The sequence below is a fragment of the Glycine soja genome, chromosome 10, assembly GCF_004193775.1.
Source record: "Glycine soja cultivar W05 chromosome 10, ASM419377v2, whole genome shotgun sequence".
Classification (NCBI taxonomy): Eukaryota; Viridiplantae; Streptophyta; class Magnoliopsida; order Fabales; family Fabaceae; genus Glycine; species Glycine soja.
The window spans coordinates 28,508,622-28,528,250 of record NC_041011.1 but is presented as its reverse complement, the minus strand read 5'-3'; the positions used below and the strand labels follow the sequence as shown (position 1 = coordinate 28,528,250).

The following is a 19,629-nucleotide window of genomic DNA, read 5'->3' as shown; positions in this document are numbered from 1 at the left end:
TAGCGGAAAATGGCGGATGTCATGGTGGACAAAAAAAAAACATATATATAAACTAATTGAAATTGAAAAAAACAAAGGATTGCATTCAAATAAACTAAAAAAGTTTCATGAGTTCATACAATAATCAAGTACCAACACCAAATAAACTCATTAAAGAGTTCAAAATAAGAAAATGATAAAAACATAATGCAAAGTGCAAAGTGAAGGTTGAGGCTCTAATCATCTTCTCCAATCCCAACATAATCATCTTCGATGTTATCATATGGTAATGGAGCATCTCCCTCTCCCTCTTCCCCATCATAGCTTCAAAATTGACCATGATTTCTTCTTCTTCAGATTCAACATCAATATTCTCCTCAACATCTAGACCCTCATCATTTTCTTGGACTGCTTTTTGCTTCCTTGATGAAGATCCAACAACCATTGCCTGTTTTTTAGAAGTTTGGGCAGCAGCAACACTTGTTTTTTGCTTTTTCCGCCTAGTATACATCCTACACTCTCCAACCCCCGAAGCCTGATACACAGTTGCCCAATTTAGAGCATCATCATCTTCAAATACCAAATCATTTCCAGCATCATTATCATCATCTTGATCCATCTCTCCCACGAGCCATTCATTGCATACATCAATATCATTAAGAGAAATTGGATCAATTTCATCTCTTGCATTATATCTTTGCTTCAATTGTTGGTTGTATTTGACAAACACCAAATCATGCAACCTCTTGTGCTCAAGCCTATTTCTTTTTTTGGAATGAATCTACAACATAACAAATAAATGTTGATTTCAATCTCAAATATACTCCAAATATAACTTGATAATCAAAATTAAATAAAATTAAAAAGTATAGTTAGAGTTTTGTCACAATTACTTGCTCAAACACACTCCAATTTCTTTCACATCCTGAAGCACTGCAAGTCAAACTCAAAATCTTAATAGCTAGCTTCTGCAAATTTGGAGTTTGTGACCCAAACATTCGCCACCAATATGCTGCAATACCAATTACCAACCAAGAGCATAACTTAGAATTCTGAATTATAACACTAAATCACTAATACATAAAAAAAAATAGTATGATAAAAGTTTCTTACTAGGAAAATGGGTTTTCCTTTGAGCCATTGCAAAGTCGGAATCAAAGTGGTCAACAAAAATTTTGTAAAGATGCAACTCGGTTAGAATTTTCTGTTGCACATCAAATTGTGGAATCAACTTCTTAATGCACTCAAACAAACCATTGGTGACCTCAAAATCAAACTCCAAGTCAGTGTTGTCATAAAAGAACTCTGGATTTAAGAAGTGGGCAGCTGCATGCAATGGCCTATGAAGCTGACAATTCCATCTTTTATCAATGATTTCAAACACATCTTTGTACTTGCTTTCATTGTTGTTGAAAGACTTGATAATTGTTTCTTTTGCCTTGTCCATTGCTTCATAAATATAGTCCATGGCTGGTTTCCTTTCACCATCCACAAGACGAAGCACTTTCACAAGTGGAGCCATGACTTTAAGAGTGTAAACCACACTATTCCAAAAAGAAGGCATGAGCACTACCTTTGCAGCTTCTTTTCCCTTAGGCTCCTTAGATAGCTTGTTCAAGGTCCATTCATCAGAAGTAAACATTTTTCTAATATTGGTTTTCTCTTTGTGAAGCCTTTCCAAGGTTAGATAAGAAGTGGCAAATCTAGTAATAGCATGTCTCACCAATTCCCTCTTGTTTGTAAAATTTCTCAACAAACTCAAGGTACTAGAATGGGCATAGATAAACCCAACTAGATTAATTGCCCTTCTAATTGTCTTCCTTATCAAGGGAAGCTTCCCAATATCTTCAAGCATCAAATCAATACAATGAGCTGCACAAGGAGTCCAATAAATATGTTTCCTTTTCTCCTCCAACAACTTACCCGCTAAAACATAGTTGCTCCCATTATCGGTTACAACTTGAACAACATTCTCTTCTCCAACTTCCTCCACAATGACATCAAGCAACTCAAAAAGCTTTTCACCTGTCTTTACAAAATCAGAGCCACCAACAGACTTCAAAAACACGGTACCAGCTTGAGAGTTAATAAAAAAATTAATGATGCATCTTTGTTTCCGATCAGTCCATGCATCGGACATAATAGTACAACCATACTTGACCCATTGCTCCCTATGGCCTTTCATCAAATTTTCAGTATATTCAACTTCCTTCTTCAAGAGTGGAACTCTGATGTCATGATAGCTAGGAATGGGCAAATGTGGCCCATATTGACCAATGGCTGCAACCATGTTCTCAAAGCTTTTCAATTTAATGAGGTTGAATGACAAACCTGCTTGGTACCAAAAGCGAGCAATATGTTGATGCACCTTCAATACTTCATTCTTATCCATTGACTCTCTTATGTTCATTTGACTCAGCATCTCCATTTTTCTCCGATTGATTGCATTTTCTGGATTCTTACAGAATTTGTCCATTGGTCCTTTTTTAGTCCCACACTTTGTCTTTGCACTTGCAGCAGCATTACAAGAGTCTGCAAACTCATCTTCTTCACTTCCATCACATCCAATCGGTTCACCAAATTCAAAATCTCTTATATTTGTCATATTACCACTGCCAGAAGTACTGTAAGTGGTCCCACTTTTTTTTGTAGCCATATATTCCTTCAACTCTTCGATTACATTTGGGGGAGTTTTCTTGCAAGCTGCAACGTTGCCCGACTTCCCAATCAGGTGTTGTTTGGCTCGGGTTATTCCTCCCTTAGTGATTTTTCCACAGAAATTACAAACAATGGTGTTTGTATCACCTTCCACTAGTGAATGACAATATTTCCAGCCTGGGTCTGCCTTATTTTTCCTCGTTGCACTTGCAGTAGTAGCATCGCATGATGGTTCAACCATTTAAAAGAGGACTGAACAGAAAAAAAAATTTATGGTGTCAAATAGGAAAAAAAAAAGGGACTGTTAACAGTAAAAAGGGGTGTCAAATAGCAAAAGGAAAAAAAACTGTAGACAAAAAAATGGGGTGTCAAATAACAAAAGGAAAAAAAGCTGTAGACAGAAAAATGGGGTGTCAAACAGCAAAAAGCCCAAAACAAAATAAAAAAAAGACAGATCAGCTGACCCGCGCGTCTTCTTCCTCTTCTTCGTCTTCTTCCTTCGCGAGACAGAAACAAGGGGTGGTGTCGCGATGCGTGCGTTGCTGGGGCTCGTCGTCAGAGCTCGTCGTCGCTGTTCGTGCGTTGCGGGCCTCGTCGCGATGCATGCGCGTGCGAACTGCGAGTAAGGGGTGGTGTCGCGGTGGCGGCTGGGTGCGGCGGGGTGCGAGAGGGACGCAGGCAGGGGAGGTTCTGAAGGCAAGCTGTTGGAGGGACGCAGGCAGGCTGTTCTGAACGCAAGCTGTGGAGGGTTTTTAGTTTAATGAATAACCGGGTAGGATTGGGTCGAGTCGGCCCAACTCCTACCGCGGACAAAAGCCAAACGAATTTCCGCCATTTCCGCCACCCCGCCACGACCGCCATGGCTATGGCGGCCGCCATCCCAAACCCGCCACGCCACCGCTATTCGGTGGCGTTTTTTCGAAAATCCGCCATGAAAAACCGCCATGGCGCCGCCATGGCCGCCATTTAACAACACTGATTTTGACAGACACTTATCACATCAGCTTGGATGATGATCATAATTTCCTCACCACAATGTCGTCAACGAGATGTTTTGTAGTTGAGACTTGCTAAATTCAAATATGAAAAATGCAATATTGAACAATCAAAACAGTAATAGTGATTGGTAGCTCTACATGTACAATCTATGAAGTTGCTGTTTAGTTCAAGGAATAGTTGTCAAAATTGACAGCGCTATTCAGCTGGCTAAAATGGAAAACAAAATTGAATCACAGAATTCGGGTATCACCCTCGAATTTTTTTTATTTGTTTGCTTCAATGAATTCTCTGTATTCTCTCTTCATTTTGACTCCTGAGACAGTCCTGCAAAATCAGTGCACAACTATGAGTGATAAAAAAAATTAGTTAGAATAACAATGAAGCAAGTCCATTACAATGGCCCCCTCAGACTCCAAAGAACAAAGAAGAGCAATTAGCAGCTTTAGTCACAGTTTATTACTTCATTAATCAAATTATGTAAGGATACCATACCATCACCACGACAGCAATAACAGTTAATGATTATATCTTGGGGGATACAATGATATCAAACCATGCTGGAATCATTTATTTTGTGTAGATGATAAATAATAAAAGAAAAATGCTAACCAGTGCCGCCTTAAGAGCTATGGTTAAGAAATCAAAAGTGAAAAGTTTTTATTGGAAAGTGTAACAATAAACACCTTTGTGATTTCCAATGCAATTCCAACAATAAAAACTTTCTATTTATTTATTCCTTAACTAGTAGTGCCCTTAGGGCACTATTAGCAAGACCTATTATAGAATAAGGGGAAAGATCAAATAATACTAACTTGAGCATCTCCTTGTTTTTAAAATACTGCACACATGGAGTACCCATTATTCCAGCTGCTTCAGCTATTTCTGGATCTTCCTCTATATCAATTTCGACAAAATGAACATTCTGATCAAATTCATCAATCACCTGAAATAGGACATGTCAGAAAAACATTAAAATAAATATTTCCTGTTCAATTTAAGATTGAAAATAAATAGTGACATTTAACATGAAATGGGAAGTAGTTTTATTTATACGTTAAAGGGGCCCTAGCTGCAGTCATTATTACTGGCTCATGTGATGGCCTGTGACTAATACAAATTTAAATGAGTAAACAGACTACCTATGGGGATGGGCCCAATAGTGTGTTACGAATTACAACTAACCTAAGACTATATGCAGTAATTGAGTACTATTTCAGTGGCCTATTAATTGCTTAGTATTTTTATTCATGACATTTATAACTTTGGCCCCCTCATTAGTAGATTCCAGCATCTGTTCCAAATCATTTCTTGTGGAGATTCACCACCATGGTAAGGCAAGTGGTAAGTGGATCAATGTTCCTGAATTCGAGGTCAGGACTGCCTCCTAGAATTTAGAAGAAGAAGAGGAAATTTGGTGAATTTTCTGATGCCTTCTCATTTATTCATAGTCGTATTTATAGAGTTTGCACACATAAATGACAAATGCTAATGGTCCTGCCAGCTCAGGGACGAAGATTCGCTAGACAGATTTGAAGAATGCAGGCAATATTCAAGAAGGATCTAAGGCACATGGCCCAGCTACGTGGCACTAACGGCCGGAAATACAAAAGAAGGGAATTCTACTATGGTGAGTTTCCTTTTGTGACCCCCAGTTTTCTGAAAGCTTCTGAAGGATTCTAATGGATGAACTCCTCCCATCCTGAGGGTCTCTTGGAGATTCTTCTGGGTCTAGGTTCGTTGTTATCAGCAAGCCTCGTCGTATGTGCGGTGGCATGTATAAACTCGATATAAGCACTTATAGATCTGACCTCCATCTTAACGTAAAGGTTATAAAGTGTTATTCTTAGCTTCACTTTGGAAATTAGCTAATGTCTATGTTAGAGTGGTTCATTTTTTTTTCTTTCTTTCTTTTGACATTCAAAGAGACTGGTGGACTTTGCTCAGTTCATGTGCATTTACCCTTTTTTGGTTTGGGTTCTGTGTTCTTTGACATCTTTTAAGGTATCTTATTTGGTGTTCTTAGTAGTAGTTCTTTCTTCTTTCTCTTCTATTATATTGTTTCTTTTATTAAAATATAAAAAATATAAAAAATATAATGGTGTGCATACTGATTCTGCAGACTTGTTAATGTATCATGCAGCATAGTTACTTTTCTTTCTTTCTCTTTTTTTTTTTATAAGGAAATGATTCTGTGCTAACAAAACACAAAATTGTGTGTTCATTCCTACTAAGTGCTTATTTATAATTTATCATGTCGCAGGCTGAAAATACCCATGAGCATTATGATATATAACTTCAGGATCATGATATAACTTTAAATCTCCCCTTTTCACATACCTTACTAAGGATTGGCTTCAGAGTCCTACAGGGACCACATGTTGGTGAAGTATATAATACGCATATAAGCCTTGGACTATCATGGTACAATTTTCGAAGAGCATACTGTAAAGAGGAAATCACGCCAGCAAAGAAAATGAATTATAAAGCAAACTAAAGAACTCAATATAAAATGAACTAATTGGACATTGCAAATACTAAGACTTAATCCCATTTAGCATAAGCATTTGATATGGAAGCACATACCTGCCCCTTATGCTTCGTAAGTGTAATGTCAAAGCCCTCGTGTACATCCCTGTCTGTTTGTTCCTTCTTAACCTCTTCAGTTTTGGGCTGTTACAAGTAATTTAATTGGAAGGCTGAGATTTACATTGGATTATGTTACATGAATAAACTGATTTAATGTAAAGTCAGTTTCCCTATTATTAGTAATTGTGGATTAATATATAGTATTTACTAGTACCAGTTGTATGATGGCTAAAGTAAAGCAATATATAACTTTAGGTATATCATATAATAGTTCACAAAAGTTATGGCCAAAAAAGAAATATTTGAATACCACTAGATACATATAGTAGTTCGGTATATCATTTATTCATATTTGCTCTAAATTATGTCCTTCCCTCCGGTAGTAGCTGTTTAGGGCCCACTTGTTTTAAAATTGGGTAGAACTGATTTTGATAAAAAAAAAAAAAAAAAATTTTGTACCATTGAATGTAACTGGGATTAATCTCAAGTCTCAACCACAGATTTTAAACTGCAATGTGTCACGGTGAGAGGAATTGATTCAGGGTGTTTGACAAATAAGCCCTTGGTTGATTACCGTGCAGAGAGTAGTTCCAAGGCAGTTCTGAAGAGAAATTGGAGGGTGTTGATTGTTTTGGAAGGAAGAGAGTCCAGGTCTCATGATTATACATACATGGCAGAGGAAAGGTGGACTGTGTTCAACAATGCTACCGATATTGGTTCAGCATCACCTTGATATCAATTCAGAAATTGTGTTTTATCAACAAAGATTCAATTACTGTACCTCAATTCTTGTCCTGTTCTATAACAAAATTTTAAGGAACTTAGTAAAGTAGACTTAGAGATTATCTCCGTTATCAAATAACAATTAGATGCACTAAATTTATTAAGTTTTATAAATTTATAGATATAAGTTTTACAAGCAAATCTTGCTAAAGTTGCATCTGCTTCTGTGGAAATGTACAAGAATTAAGACATATAATAAAGATACAGTAAATTGGTAATGTGATGTGTACACTCAATCTACAGTGTTATATACCAAAAGAACGATAAGCGAAAACAAAATAGGAGTTCTTTGAAGTCAAATACCTGATGGAACTCTATAAGAAGATCATTGCTCACAAGATATCTCTCAACTGATAAAGCTGCAACGCATCCAGATCCAGCAGCAGTTATAGCTTGCCTCCATTCATGGTCCTACGAGAATAAGAAGAAATAACTTTAATAAAGGATATGTTTGGATAAGCTTCTCTAGTAGAGCTTCTAGGAGAAAAACTTATCCAGAAGCTCTATTATGAAAAGCTCTTGTTAGACTAGTTAATTAGGTGTTTGGATGATACTTATTTAAGTGCTTCCCTTGAAGAGCTTATAAAAGTAGTGCTTGGATAATTTACAAAAGTGCTTTTATATTCTTAAAATTAATAAAAAGGTCATAAAAATTAAATGAAATATTTAAATTAAATACAATTAAATGTAATAATTTTTTCCCTTTTATTAATGAAAATATTTCTATTTTAACTATTTATTTATTTCCTTATATATTTTCTTTAATTATTTTGTAAAAGTATTATAATTAAAAAAGGTTCAATTAGATTCCATAATTTCTAAAAAAGGTTCAATTAGGTCTTAAAAGGTTCAATTACAAAAGTGCCTGTTACTATTAAAAGGTTCAACTATACGGCTTTCTACATCAATAATTGGCAAAATAAAAATGTAATTCTTAGATTATTTTTTGTAACAATCTAATCACTCACCTTCCTAATAATAATTTGATCATTATGCAACAATAATGTATAACCAAAAAAAAAAAAAAACATGTCATCCAATATAAAATTGTCCAAATGTATCCATCTCATGAATATGTAACCTTGTCTTCCAATAAACAAGAATTTCTAGAAGATGCTCCAAGGCTCAAAACAGAAAATGCATTAAATTAAAATAAAATAAAGCATAGTATCGACAACTATTAAATTGAGCACAGGCACGTTTAATTCACTCTATGTCCTGTATCCATGTTAGAGGCCATCTAGATGTAGATTAGTAATTAAAATTGAAAGGGATAATATAACTAAAGATAAATGGATCAGAGATTCAGAGATATAGCCAACTCATACTGACTGATTGAATCATTCACGAATTTCTTATTTATATAGAAACCATAAAACATAAAGCCAACTCATAGACAGAGAAGCTATCCTAGTTACAAGCTGTTACAATCGTAGAGTCACTGACAATAATGTGAAGTCCAGAAAAGGGAGAATTATTTCCCCTATGGAAATGGTTGGGAATCAGAGTCTTGTACACTTCATATTAATACTAATAACAGTTTTGTTTGTCTACTACACCCTACACAAAGAAGTAAAATTTAGAAGCCATAAAAACACAATTCTGAGTGAAGCTAAATATCTGGCACATCAAGGCTATGCGGCTGGCTATGCGCATCAAAATTACACTGACATGCCATCTACATTCTATTATTATACATTGCATCAAAATTACAGTGATGATTTGATTTTTCAAGGAATTTCAACTTCTTTGAGCAGCCATTTAACTAGTCTAGTATAACATGCCTAAAAATATGTTCAGTAGGCAAGAGGGCAGAGCACAAGTATTGTCTTGGTATTGATTAAGTACAGTGGAAGTGGAGGTTAAATATCACAATTAGACAGGTAAGAACAGTATAAATCTAAAGTTTTACTCTTGCTTGCCTTCAATATATTTGTTACTCATTTGAAAAATCCAAAACAGAAGCAGCCTAGCCATAACATATCAATTATGACAATGATAGAACCATATTAAGCAGTGCCCATGTTGCAGATAAGTAGTTGATTATGGGACTGAACAATGGCATTCATAAAACATAATTATGATTTCAAAGAATTATAGTTTGTTGGCTCACCGAACTCTTTAACGAAATTATGAGGTCAAAACGCATGCCGGAGGAATGGAGGAGAAGCACGTTAGTGCCAATCTATAAGAACAAGGGGGATATACAAAATTGTGCAAATTATAGGAGAATCAAGCTTATGAGTCATACCATGAAATTATGGGAAAGAGTGATCGAACGGAGATTAAGAAAGGAGACTCAAGTTACTGAGAATCAATTTGGTTTCATGCCGGGAAGGTCGACCATGGAAGCGATTTATTTATTACGGCGGGTGATGGAGCAATATCGCATGGCCCAACAAGACTTGCACTTGATTTTTATTGACTTGGAGAAAGCGTATGATAGAGTGCCTAAAGAGATTTTGTGGAAAGCTCTAGAGAAGAAAGGGGTTAGGGTTGCATATATTCGAGCTATCCAAGATATGTATGATAGGGTATCGACTAGTGTTAGGACACAGGGTGGAGAGTCAGACGATTTTCCCATCACAATTGGTTTGCATCAAGGGTCAACCCTTAGCCCCTACCTTTTTACCTTAATTCTGGATGTCCTCACGGAACAAATCCAAGAGATAGCGCCGAGATGCATGCTTTTTGCAGATGACATAGTCCTCCTTGGAGAGTCGAGGGAGGAGTTGAATGAGAGGTTGGAAACTTGGAGACGAGCTCTAGAAACACATGGCTTTCGCCTAAGCAGAAGCAAATCGGAGTATATGGAATGTAAGTTCAACAAAAGAAGGAGGGTTTCTAACTCAGAGGTGAAAATAGGAGACCATATTATCCCTCAAGTCACACGGTTTAAATATCTTGGGTCTGTAATATAGGATGATGGGGAAATTGAAGGGGATGTGAATCATCGCATTCAAGCAGGATGGATGAAATGGAGAAAAGCATCGGGGGTGTTATGTGATGCAAAGGTACCGATCAAGCTAAAGGGAAAGTTTTATCGGACTGCGGTAAGACCGGCGATTTTGTACGGAACAGAATGTTGGGCGGTCAAGAGCCAACATGAGAATAAAGTAGGTGTAGCGGAGATGAGGATGTTGCGGTGGATGTGTGGTAAGACTCGACAGGATAAAATTAGAAACGAAGCTATTAGAGAGAGGGTTGGAGTAGCGCCTATTGTAGAGAAGATGGTGGAAAATAGACTTAGGTGGTTTGGGCATGTAGAGAGAAGACCGGTAGACTCTGTAGTGAGGAGAGTAGACCAGATGGAGAGAAGACAAACAATTCGAGGCAGAGGAAGACCCAAAAAGACTATAAGAGAGGTTATCAAAAAGGATCTCGAACTTAATGATTTGGATAGAAGTATGGTACTTGATAGAACATTATGGCGGAAGTTGATCCATGTAGCCGACCCCACCTAGTGGGATAAGGCGTTGTTGTTGTTGTTGTTGTTGTATAATTGCTTAATTTTGGTCAACTATATCAAAGCTTCAGGAGAAGACAAAAGAGATAACAAGTGAAGGAAAAAATGAACCTCCATCTAACACAGAAAAACACATAAACACAACACAAGTAAGAGATTGAAATTAAACTGAGATTCCCTTACCCTTCTCCCCAATTTTTTGCAGCAATCACAGACACATGACAAAACTAGGTAATAGCACTACCCACCCTTTAGCAAATTTCTCTTATATAGGAACCTATCCTCTTCTCACAAGTCTCATAGCTGGTCTCTAACGTCCAGCAGCACAAAAATGAACACAGATCACAGTTCACCCACAACACAAACACTACACTCCCAACCTCTCTCCTTTCTTTCACCATTAAAACCCATCAACAACCAAAATTGAAAACCAAAACTAACACAGCAGCAATAGAGAAAACAGAAGACAAAAAATAAAAAACTCTTTTGGACCCTCTTTCTATTCACAAGAAGATCATCTCCTCTTCCCCACTCTCTTGGAACCACAACACACACAAATCTACTACACCCTATGCCAAGAATTAAAATTTCAAAGCCATAAAGCACAATTCTGAGTGAAGACGTCAAGGCTATGTGGCTCGCTATGTGCAGTCACGAAATTTCATTTTATTCATTCATGGGAAAGAAACCAAAACCAAAAAGGGGAATCAAAGAAAACAATACAAAGATTGAATTCACACACAACTGCACCATGGCCATACTGAACAAACACCAAGACTAAATTCACTAAATGTGGAATGAATCAACAATTAATAAAAAAAAAGAGATTAAAATGCAAAATCGAAGCATTGGCTTACTGTGATGTTGACAAATCGAAGAAGAGGAGACAAACCAAATAGGAACACTCACAGGATCAAATGATTAGGGTTCACCAAGACTAAATTCACAAAATATGGAATAAATCAACAATTTCAGTTAAAACATGAGACTACAAACGAAAGAAAGAAAAAAACAGAAAATAGGAACGGAACTTGATTGAAGACGAGGAACAAACCTTGATCAAAGACGAGGAGCGAAGTTTAGGAACAAACGAAAAAAGAGGAATGCGAGAGAGAACAAAAGAGAGAATGATTAGGGTTCGTGACTCCAAACAGAAAGTGTGGGACATCAGTGTAATTTTCTAAATTACATGAGGGTATTTTGTCCATATGAGACAGCCTCCCAAAAAGTTGAAATTGGGAGAAGCTCAAAATTCTGGCTTATGGTTGACTTTTACAAAAGCTGAAAATATTGTGCATCTAAACACTGCTTCTAAACAAAAAAGAACTTGTGCCAATAAAGAAGCTTCTAGAAGTCCTTCTAGAGTGTATCCAAACAGGCTCAAAGATACTAAAAGTTACAGCAGTTACTGCATTTTTTCAAACAAAAGGTAACATTGGATCACTAGATAAATTCAGACAATATAATTCCCAATGAATTTGCATAGTTCATAGTAAAAGATATGCTCAGTGTCTATATTAACAGCAATCATAAATTCATGATTAACTTGAGAAGGGAAAAGGGTAAAAATTCTGCCCCCTCAAATGGCATTTCAAATGAAGAGGACATAAAGAAACAAACAAATAATAAAACAAAACCTTAGTTCACTAGGTGGGGCTGGCCACACCGCAAGAATCAAATGATGCTATTGTGCTATGTCAACGACTGTTAGAATGGTATAACATATATTAATTAGAAGTTGTACATTATTGTGGACAATGTAGTGTTGATTCTAATATGCTAGAAAAATCAACTACAAAAGTGGAAGGCACTCAATATGATAGGATACCTGCACATCTCCAGCAGCAAATACACCTTCAACTGAAGTTTTTGCAGTACCCTCCTGAACTTGTACATAGCCAGAGTGGTCTAATTCGACTTGTCCTTTCAACAGTTCAGTATTTGGTGAATGGCCTATGCCATAAAACAGCCCTTTTGCCTCAAGCACAGATTCCTCCCCAGTATCAATCTTTCTTATTAAAATGCCAGACATCTGTCCTTTGGTGTTGCTTACAAGGTCCACTGCCTCTGTATTGAAGTGCACAGTGACATTGGGATTGTCAAACACTCTGAAACATTCGTGATAATCAACCTGTTAAACAAACATTCAGGGAGTTGAAAACTCACAACATAAAAAATGTTTATTAGTAGATAATTCACCATCATAAAGAAAAACTCCACCTAAACACAGACTAACAAGACAATGAAAGAAGATGCATGATACAAACTCCATTTTTTTCTCTTTCTAATAAAAAAAATTTAAGACTTAAGTAACTTGTTGAGTATCTACAGTCTAGAGAGTGCCCAAAATAAGGTTCTATTTAATTTCTTCTTTTTAAGGCAAGCATTCACTTCTAGCATGTAATATCTTTGGGTTCAGCATAAGTTGACTATGATGTCATCGACTAAGCCATAAGTAAACACTTTTTCCACCAAATACATCATACTAGAATCCACATCTATAACCCCATAGCATGATTTTATAACCACTACTGAATGATAACTTTGACAAGAAATCCAGTATGCTTCTAATATTTGGCAAGTAATGTAAAACTTCAAGCCCAAAAGAAATTACTTCTCTTTCCTGCATTACAATGGTACTATAACATAATACAACTATCTTTCAAGTCCACAGGAATTTCAGACATAATGAAAAATGTTATCAAACAAGAATACTATGCTTATTATCCACTGCTTCATTTTGCAAGAAAGTGCTAGTGATCATGTAATACGTCTTTGTTTATGTCTTTAGGTAGATATGGAGAGAGTGAGGGAGCGCAGTTTCCCATAAGTGAGATGATAATTAAGATCAAACATTCTATTTCCTTAGGATAAATATAGTTTTTCATATACACTATAAAGCAAGGCACAGGCAAACCTTAATCTAGGAAATGTTTTACAAGTCAATTATAGTCAAAAGAAACTTGAACTTGTTCACAAAAAGGCCCACAAACTATTGTTGGCATCCAATACAAATGAAACAAACAGAGAATGACTAAAAAATTCGCTTAAAAGATTAAAAAATAATGATCATAATGTATATGAAAAGGAAAAAAGGAACCTAAAAATATATTTATTAAACAGCGAAGCAAAATAAAAGGGGAAAAAACAATAATTAAAAGACATAATGTATCCAATAATACAAATATAAAGGTCCAGCGATAGAAAACCAGCCACAGACGATGAGATTAAAAGACAGATTGAACAAAGTTTGTTTAAAGCTATCTTTCCACAGGAGTAAAAACTGTGGTTTTGTTTGTGCGTGTGCGAGCATGTGTGAGAGAGAGAGTTGAGAAACTTAAAGTTATACATTATGAAGTGCATACAAGTAGGTAATTATATAAGAAACTTCAATTTATGTTCACATGCAAGATCATGGCAAATTTTAGCGTACATTGCACAGTTAGTTGTTCCTTAATAACCTGAGTAAAGAGTTTGGAAATTTTAATCAGACACACCTATCTTGCATAGCTTTGGAAGCCCTCAGTTGGTCCCGACGTACAAGTAAATGCACATGGCGAGCATACTTTGTTAAGTATAATGCTTCTTCTGTAGCTGTATCCCCCCCTCCAATGACAGCAAGAACTTGACCCTTGAAGAGAGGTGATGCTCCATCACAAATTGCACAAGCACTAATTCCTCGGCTCCAAAATTCATCTTCTCGTGGTAGCCTAAGTCGTTTTGCAGTAGCTCCAGTAGCATAAATGACAGTATGGCTCTTAACCTGAATTATAATACAATCAAGAAAATCTGATGTAACTACAGCTAATTTTCTTCCAAAGAAACACAACTAAAAAATGTTAAAATTTAAAAAAATATTGATGTCAGAACTTAATGTAAATCAATATCACAAGTAATGGCAATAATTTCAGTACATATTTTGTAAATTCAACGACTTTCAGGTCAGGACCCACATTATGAAGGAATAATACTCCAAATATTAATTTCCAAATAAAAGCTATTACCAAATATGTACAAGAATTTGCATTAATTTAAATCCATAAGAGAAGAACATCATGAAGTGGATTCAAAGAAGAACCAATTAAAATAAAAGATATAACCTTGAATCTTCAGGAATATGAATATCTACACAATCATGAAATTGTAAGTCAGCTAGCTGCTAGTGAATATATCACCTTACGTTCACTACTTTGGACAGTAAAAGGACTACTTTTCACATCAATAACTTCAACATCTTCCTGATACAATTCTGCACCCCAACGTTCAGCTTGCCGTCGCATCCTAGATAAGTAGAAAATGTGAGAACTCCAAGGATATGTGAGTAAAATAAATTACAAAGTACAATGAGTTATAGGAAGCTTTTACTTCAGTTTTTAATACCTATCCATCAGATCAGGTCCACTTATGCCATCTGGGAATCCTGGAAAATTCTCCACTTCAGTTGTAGTCATCAACTGTCCCCCAGGGACACCACCAGCTTGGTACCCCTCAAACACCACAGGTTTCAAATTGGCACGTGCTGCATATATTGCCGCTGTGTATCCTGCAGGGCCTGAACCTATAATTACCACATTCTCAACTCCTTTTCCTGTGAGAAGAAAAAAGATGCCACTGTCAACTTCACTTATCTACGAATAACAAAAGAAAGACCAATAACAACAATTACACTGTCATACAAAAGAACAAACTAACGGAAAGTTAATAATTACATTCAGTAACTAAAAAGGCATCAGTATTATGATCAGAGAAAACATAAAACCTCTACACAGTGTGATTAAAACAACACCTGCCAGAAAGGTCAGCACTACCTTTGGGCTGGGAAAACTGGATTAACCAAAAAGTTTAATTCTTATGAATCGTCAATGTAAAACTATTTTACACTGATAGCCAATCAAAAATCATTGTTGGTGTGACTTTTAAGGTAGCTATTGTGAAAATCTAACAAACTTTACCATTTATGATGGTTTGCGATTGGATGACAAGCTAAAAAACCTTTACACTATCAGTGTATACATTATTTACTCTAAACCAAATAACCGAAAAAGATTATTAATAATAAAACATAATTATGCTGGCCACAAACACAAGCCACGCAAGTATTCAACAATCACGCAATTCAAGCTTTTTCACTATAAAATTCCAAAACAACCTTCCAAACTCCAAGTGCTTGACGTTTCTATCTCAAATACCTGTTCTCAACAATGAAGCACAAATTATCAAACCCTGTAACTACCACCCACCATTTTTCCCATCACCCAATTCTAACCACACGTTTCCCTTACCTTATAATTCAATTCCACATCAAATATCTCACAGCTTAAATCCAAACCGCACAGGCCATCACTCAGCAAAACCTTAACAATGCGAGACTTTCATTCATCAACAACCAATGCTCCAAAACCAACTCAGTGCATGCTTGGATTAAAGTCGGAAGAGCCGAAAAGTATTTTTACTCTAAGAGCGACAAATTTTTTTCCTTCTTTCTTCATTTGGTGCATTGAAATCCGTCATTCATTGCCCATTGAAACGCGCAGAATTACTTTCCAAACTTCAATCCAAGCATAGAGCCTCACAATTCGAAACAAAACAACAAAACCTCGTTTTCTCCGAGAAAAAAAACTCCACACACAGCAAAGTTTAATCGAAAAACTAAAATAACAAAACAAAACGAAACAAATCGGGCATTGAATTCGCCGCGCTGAGATTACAGTCACATTCATCGAAAGGAATAGTAGTTGCGGCGAGCGAGACCTGGCGCGGCGACGGAGGGGGAGGAGGACGCGGCGGCGACGCGGAGGGGGAGGGGGCGAGGTCGGAGGGGCGGCCGGCTCGAGTTGAGGAAGAAGAGGCGGTGCGGCGGCGGGGAGAATGCGGCGGAGGAAGAAGCGGCGACGGCGGTGACTCGGTGAGTGGTTGTTGGGACGGGACCAACTCCGAGTCCTATCTTCGCGGTAGCCATTGGGCTCTTTCAGACCATACAAATTGCAGCAACCAAGTGAGCGACTTAAAACAGTTGGAGCGGGTTCTTCTCTTTATTTTATGTTTCTGGTTACTTGCGCGTGGACCATACGCGCTCCAACGAAACCTCCACGCTGCCACTTTGGCTTGTTCTGTTAAATCGAGCAGAATTTTTGTTTGCTTTACACGACTATTCTCTCATCAAAATACTACCCCACACTAATACGGGTATTTTTTATATATAAAAAATTGATGCAAAAAAAAAAAAAAAAACAAATAGGTGAACTCATTTAAGAAGCTTCATTAAGGTTAGAGTAGGTTTTAAGGGTTGTCGCAACCTATCTTGCTAAGGGCGTGCGGGTGAAAAAGCAAGAAGGGCGTCTTCTAAAAAGAAAACGTGTTGAAGTCGCCACCAATATTTATTTAAGGAAAATGTTAGAAAAAAATAAAAAAGAGGTCTGCGAATTTTGAAAATAAGAGTTGGAGAGTTGTTTACGCATGAGGAAAGTGTTAACACCCAACGTGTCCATCACAAAGTACAATAACCTTTAATCAAGTGTGCGCAACGTGATTTCAAAATTATTTATTTTCCCTTCTTATATTTTTTTTACTTTTTGGGGTCGACAATTGCTCCTACGTATCCTCAAGTGCGATGAGGAATTCAGACTTACTTAGTTCTTTAAAGTGAGAAAGTTTGTGTGTTGAGTTGGTTTTATGCTTTTGAAGAATTTATTTTAATTACAAACAAAAAGATCGTTAAGGCGTTGGGAAACGATCTCAAGTGACTTTTTGATGGATAGAAGTTTAGTTATGAGTTGGTTTTATTTTGATTTTGTTTATTAGCTTTCAAACTCTTTAAAGACAACTTTACGGCACTAGTGATCAATTAAGATTAAACTTTACAAAAAAAAAAATGAGATTACCAATGATAGATGGAGAAGATGAATATGCACATAATAACATAGGGGACCCCTAAGGGTACATAGATCACATTCAATCCTTAAAAACAAAACTAACCGACTGTTGCACGAAGAACACAAAACAAGAAAACGACGTAGGGAATGATCATGGTCGCGATTCAGATTTTGGGGCGGTTGAAGCTCGCTCAGGTGAGCTGGAGCTCGCCCATACGAGCTAATGCTTAGCCCTGAAGGAATGAGCTCGCCCAAGCGAGCTGGTTTCTTAGGTATGAAGCAATTTCATGACTCAGGCGAGCTAGATGCTAGCCTGGGCAAGCTATTTCATGGCTCAGGCGAGCCAGATGCTAGCCTGGGCGAGCTAGGATCTAGAAAAATCCAAAAAAATACCCTTTTGCCCCCTTCCTTGGTATCTTTTTGTTTTCTTGATCAAAACAATGAGTGATTCCTTGCTTCACACTGTAACTGGTGTCAAACACCATAATTCGACTAGTAAGAATCAAAATATCAACGAACGGTAGTCCCCGAACGAAATTAAGGTCTGACAGTTGTCCATCTTTACTTATCTTTTATTGAAAATGAAAAGGTAAGTAAAGATAAGGACACTAATTTCATTTGAGTGATCTTGCTATTCGATCGGACGCCAGAGAAAACTAAGGAAGTGAAACCTATAAAAAAAGCAAACGGGCATTGACATGGAAGTATTGAAAGCATCAAGCAAAAGATGTCATATTCTTGTAAAAGATTGAAGACATTGAAGTCTTTGGAAATGTAAAAGACTGAAGACATTGAAGTCTTTGGAAAAGTAAAAGATTGAAGACATTGAAGTCTTTGGAAATGTAAAAGACTGAAGACATTGAAGTCTTTGGAAAAGTAAAAGACTGAAGTTATTGAAGTCTTTGAAAATGTAAAAGATAGAAGACGTTAAAGTCTTTGGAAATGTAAAAGACTGAAGACATTGAAGTCTTTGGAAATGTAAAAGACTGAAGACATTGAAGTCTTTGAAAATGTAAAAGACAGATGACATTGAAGTCTCTGAAATGTAAAAGACAGAAGACATTGAAGTCTCTGAAATGTAAAAGACAGAAGACATTGAAGTCTTTGAAAATGTAAAAGACAGAAGACATTAAAGTCTCTGAAAACTTTCACTAAATGCGAACACGCTTGGTAATGAAATCAAACCCCTAAACCGATAAGAACAACACACATTTTTTTTTCCAAATATAATGCAACAAGCGAGGGATGAAAGTACAAAGATAGAATTTCTCATAACCAAGAATGAGATTAAGACATTTTGCATTTCGTTTCTAAAGAAACATTAGAAGAAACATTGAATTCAATTAAATAGAGGAAAACCACTCAAAGGTGTATAAAATCTCACATAGGCAAGTGTTTCATCTCAATTCCAAATCATAGATGTGTCATAAATTGATTTTGCAAGTCATTTTCCATCAAATCAAGGATAATGCACATAATCATCATGGATCAATAGGTCTTTTTAAGGTTGGACTTGTAGGAAATTTTGGCTTTGGTTGCTTTGGTCTTTTTTTTTTTTGTGTGTGTGAGTAGGAGAGCAGGCATAAAGCTCTGGCTAGTAACTTAAATGGGCGATCATTTCCTATCCCTTCATGTCTTGACCAAGTTACTATTATTTTTTCTTCCTTTTTACTTTTTACAACAACTGTGTACATGGTTCAAATACTTGTTTATTCCAAAGAACTTGATTTTCTTTTCTATTTTCCTTTTTTGCTCTTTTCCATTTTGGATTGATTTTTTCTTTCTTTTTGATAAATATCTAACTTCCTTCAAAAATTCACGACTAGCCTAAAAAATGATAGAAATCTCCCTTGAAAACACCCATGCTCTCCTATCCTAAGGTAAGGTAGGAAACTTTCATCCTAGGCTAGTGTTTTGATAAAAAATCAAGTGTCTAGCTCAAAGGGCTTGCAAATGGCAAAAAATAATGTATATTGGGACAGTTGTTTGGCCCATGGCTTAGAAAGAAAGAATGCCTAGATCATTTCCATGAATCATATGTTATGACAATTAAAATTTCATGCAAAACCAATTGTAGAACATATCCATGCGGACACTCAATATAAAATTTGTGGTCACATAGTCACTAAAGCTTAGGGCCTGTTTCCACATTCAGATCAAATCAGTGTTTCAACAATTGTTTTTTTTTATCAAGTTCATGCAAAACATCTGAGTCCATTTTGGTATTCGGGAAAGTCCTTTATTATTCTCATCCTCAAGATACACATTTTTTTTTCATAAACCCTT

The 19,629-nt window shown here is 36.4% G+C and overlaps 2 protein-coding genes and 1 long non-coding RNA gene across 3 annotated transcripts; 1 reads left to right on the top strand and 2 right to left on the bottom strand.

The window, feature by feature from the left end:
• Window positions 1-76: 76 nt before the first annotated feature.
• On the bottom strand, window positions 77-2,956 carry LOC114371102. The gene is made up of 3 exons (XM_028328518.1): window positions 1,093-2,956; window positions 873-991; window positions 77-760 (listed from the first exon to the last, which is right to left on the bottom strand). Exons 1-3 carry the CDS (start codon window positions 2,876-2,878, stop codon window positions 125-127), a joined length of 2,541 nt encoding a protein of 846 aa, XP_028184319.1. The 5' UTR covers window positions 2,879-2,956; the 3' UTR covers window positions 77-124.
• A 752-nt stretch (window positions 2,957-3,708) lies between these two features.
• LOC114371103 (NADPH-dependent thioredoxin reductase 3-like) lies at window positions 3,709-16,484 on the bottom strand. Its single transcript, XM_028328519.1, has 10 exons — window positions 16,223-16,484; window positions 14,852-15,059; window positions 14,647-14,752; window positions 13,969-14,234; window positions 12,300-12,579; window positions 7,309-7,416; window positions 6,220-6,306; window positions 5,974-6,078; window positions 4,449-4,579; window positions 3,709-3,960 (listed from the first exon to the last, which is right to left on the bottom strand). Exons 1-10 carry the CDS (start codon window positions 16,428-16,430, stop codon window positions 3,900-3,902), a joined length of 1,560 nt encoding a protein of 519 aa, XP_028184320.1. The 5' UTR covers window positions 16,431-16,484; the 3' UTR covers window positions 3,709-3,899.
• Window positions 4,912-5,658, top strand: LOC114371104. Its single transcript, XR_003658010.1, has 2 exons — window positions 4,912-5,050; window positions 5,138-5,658. It is a non-coding gene; the product is annotated as an uncharacterized LOC114371104 (long non-coding RNA).
• Window positions 16,485-19,629: the final 3,145 nt, after the last annotated feature.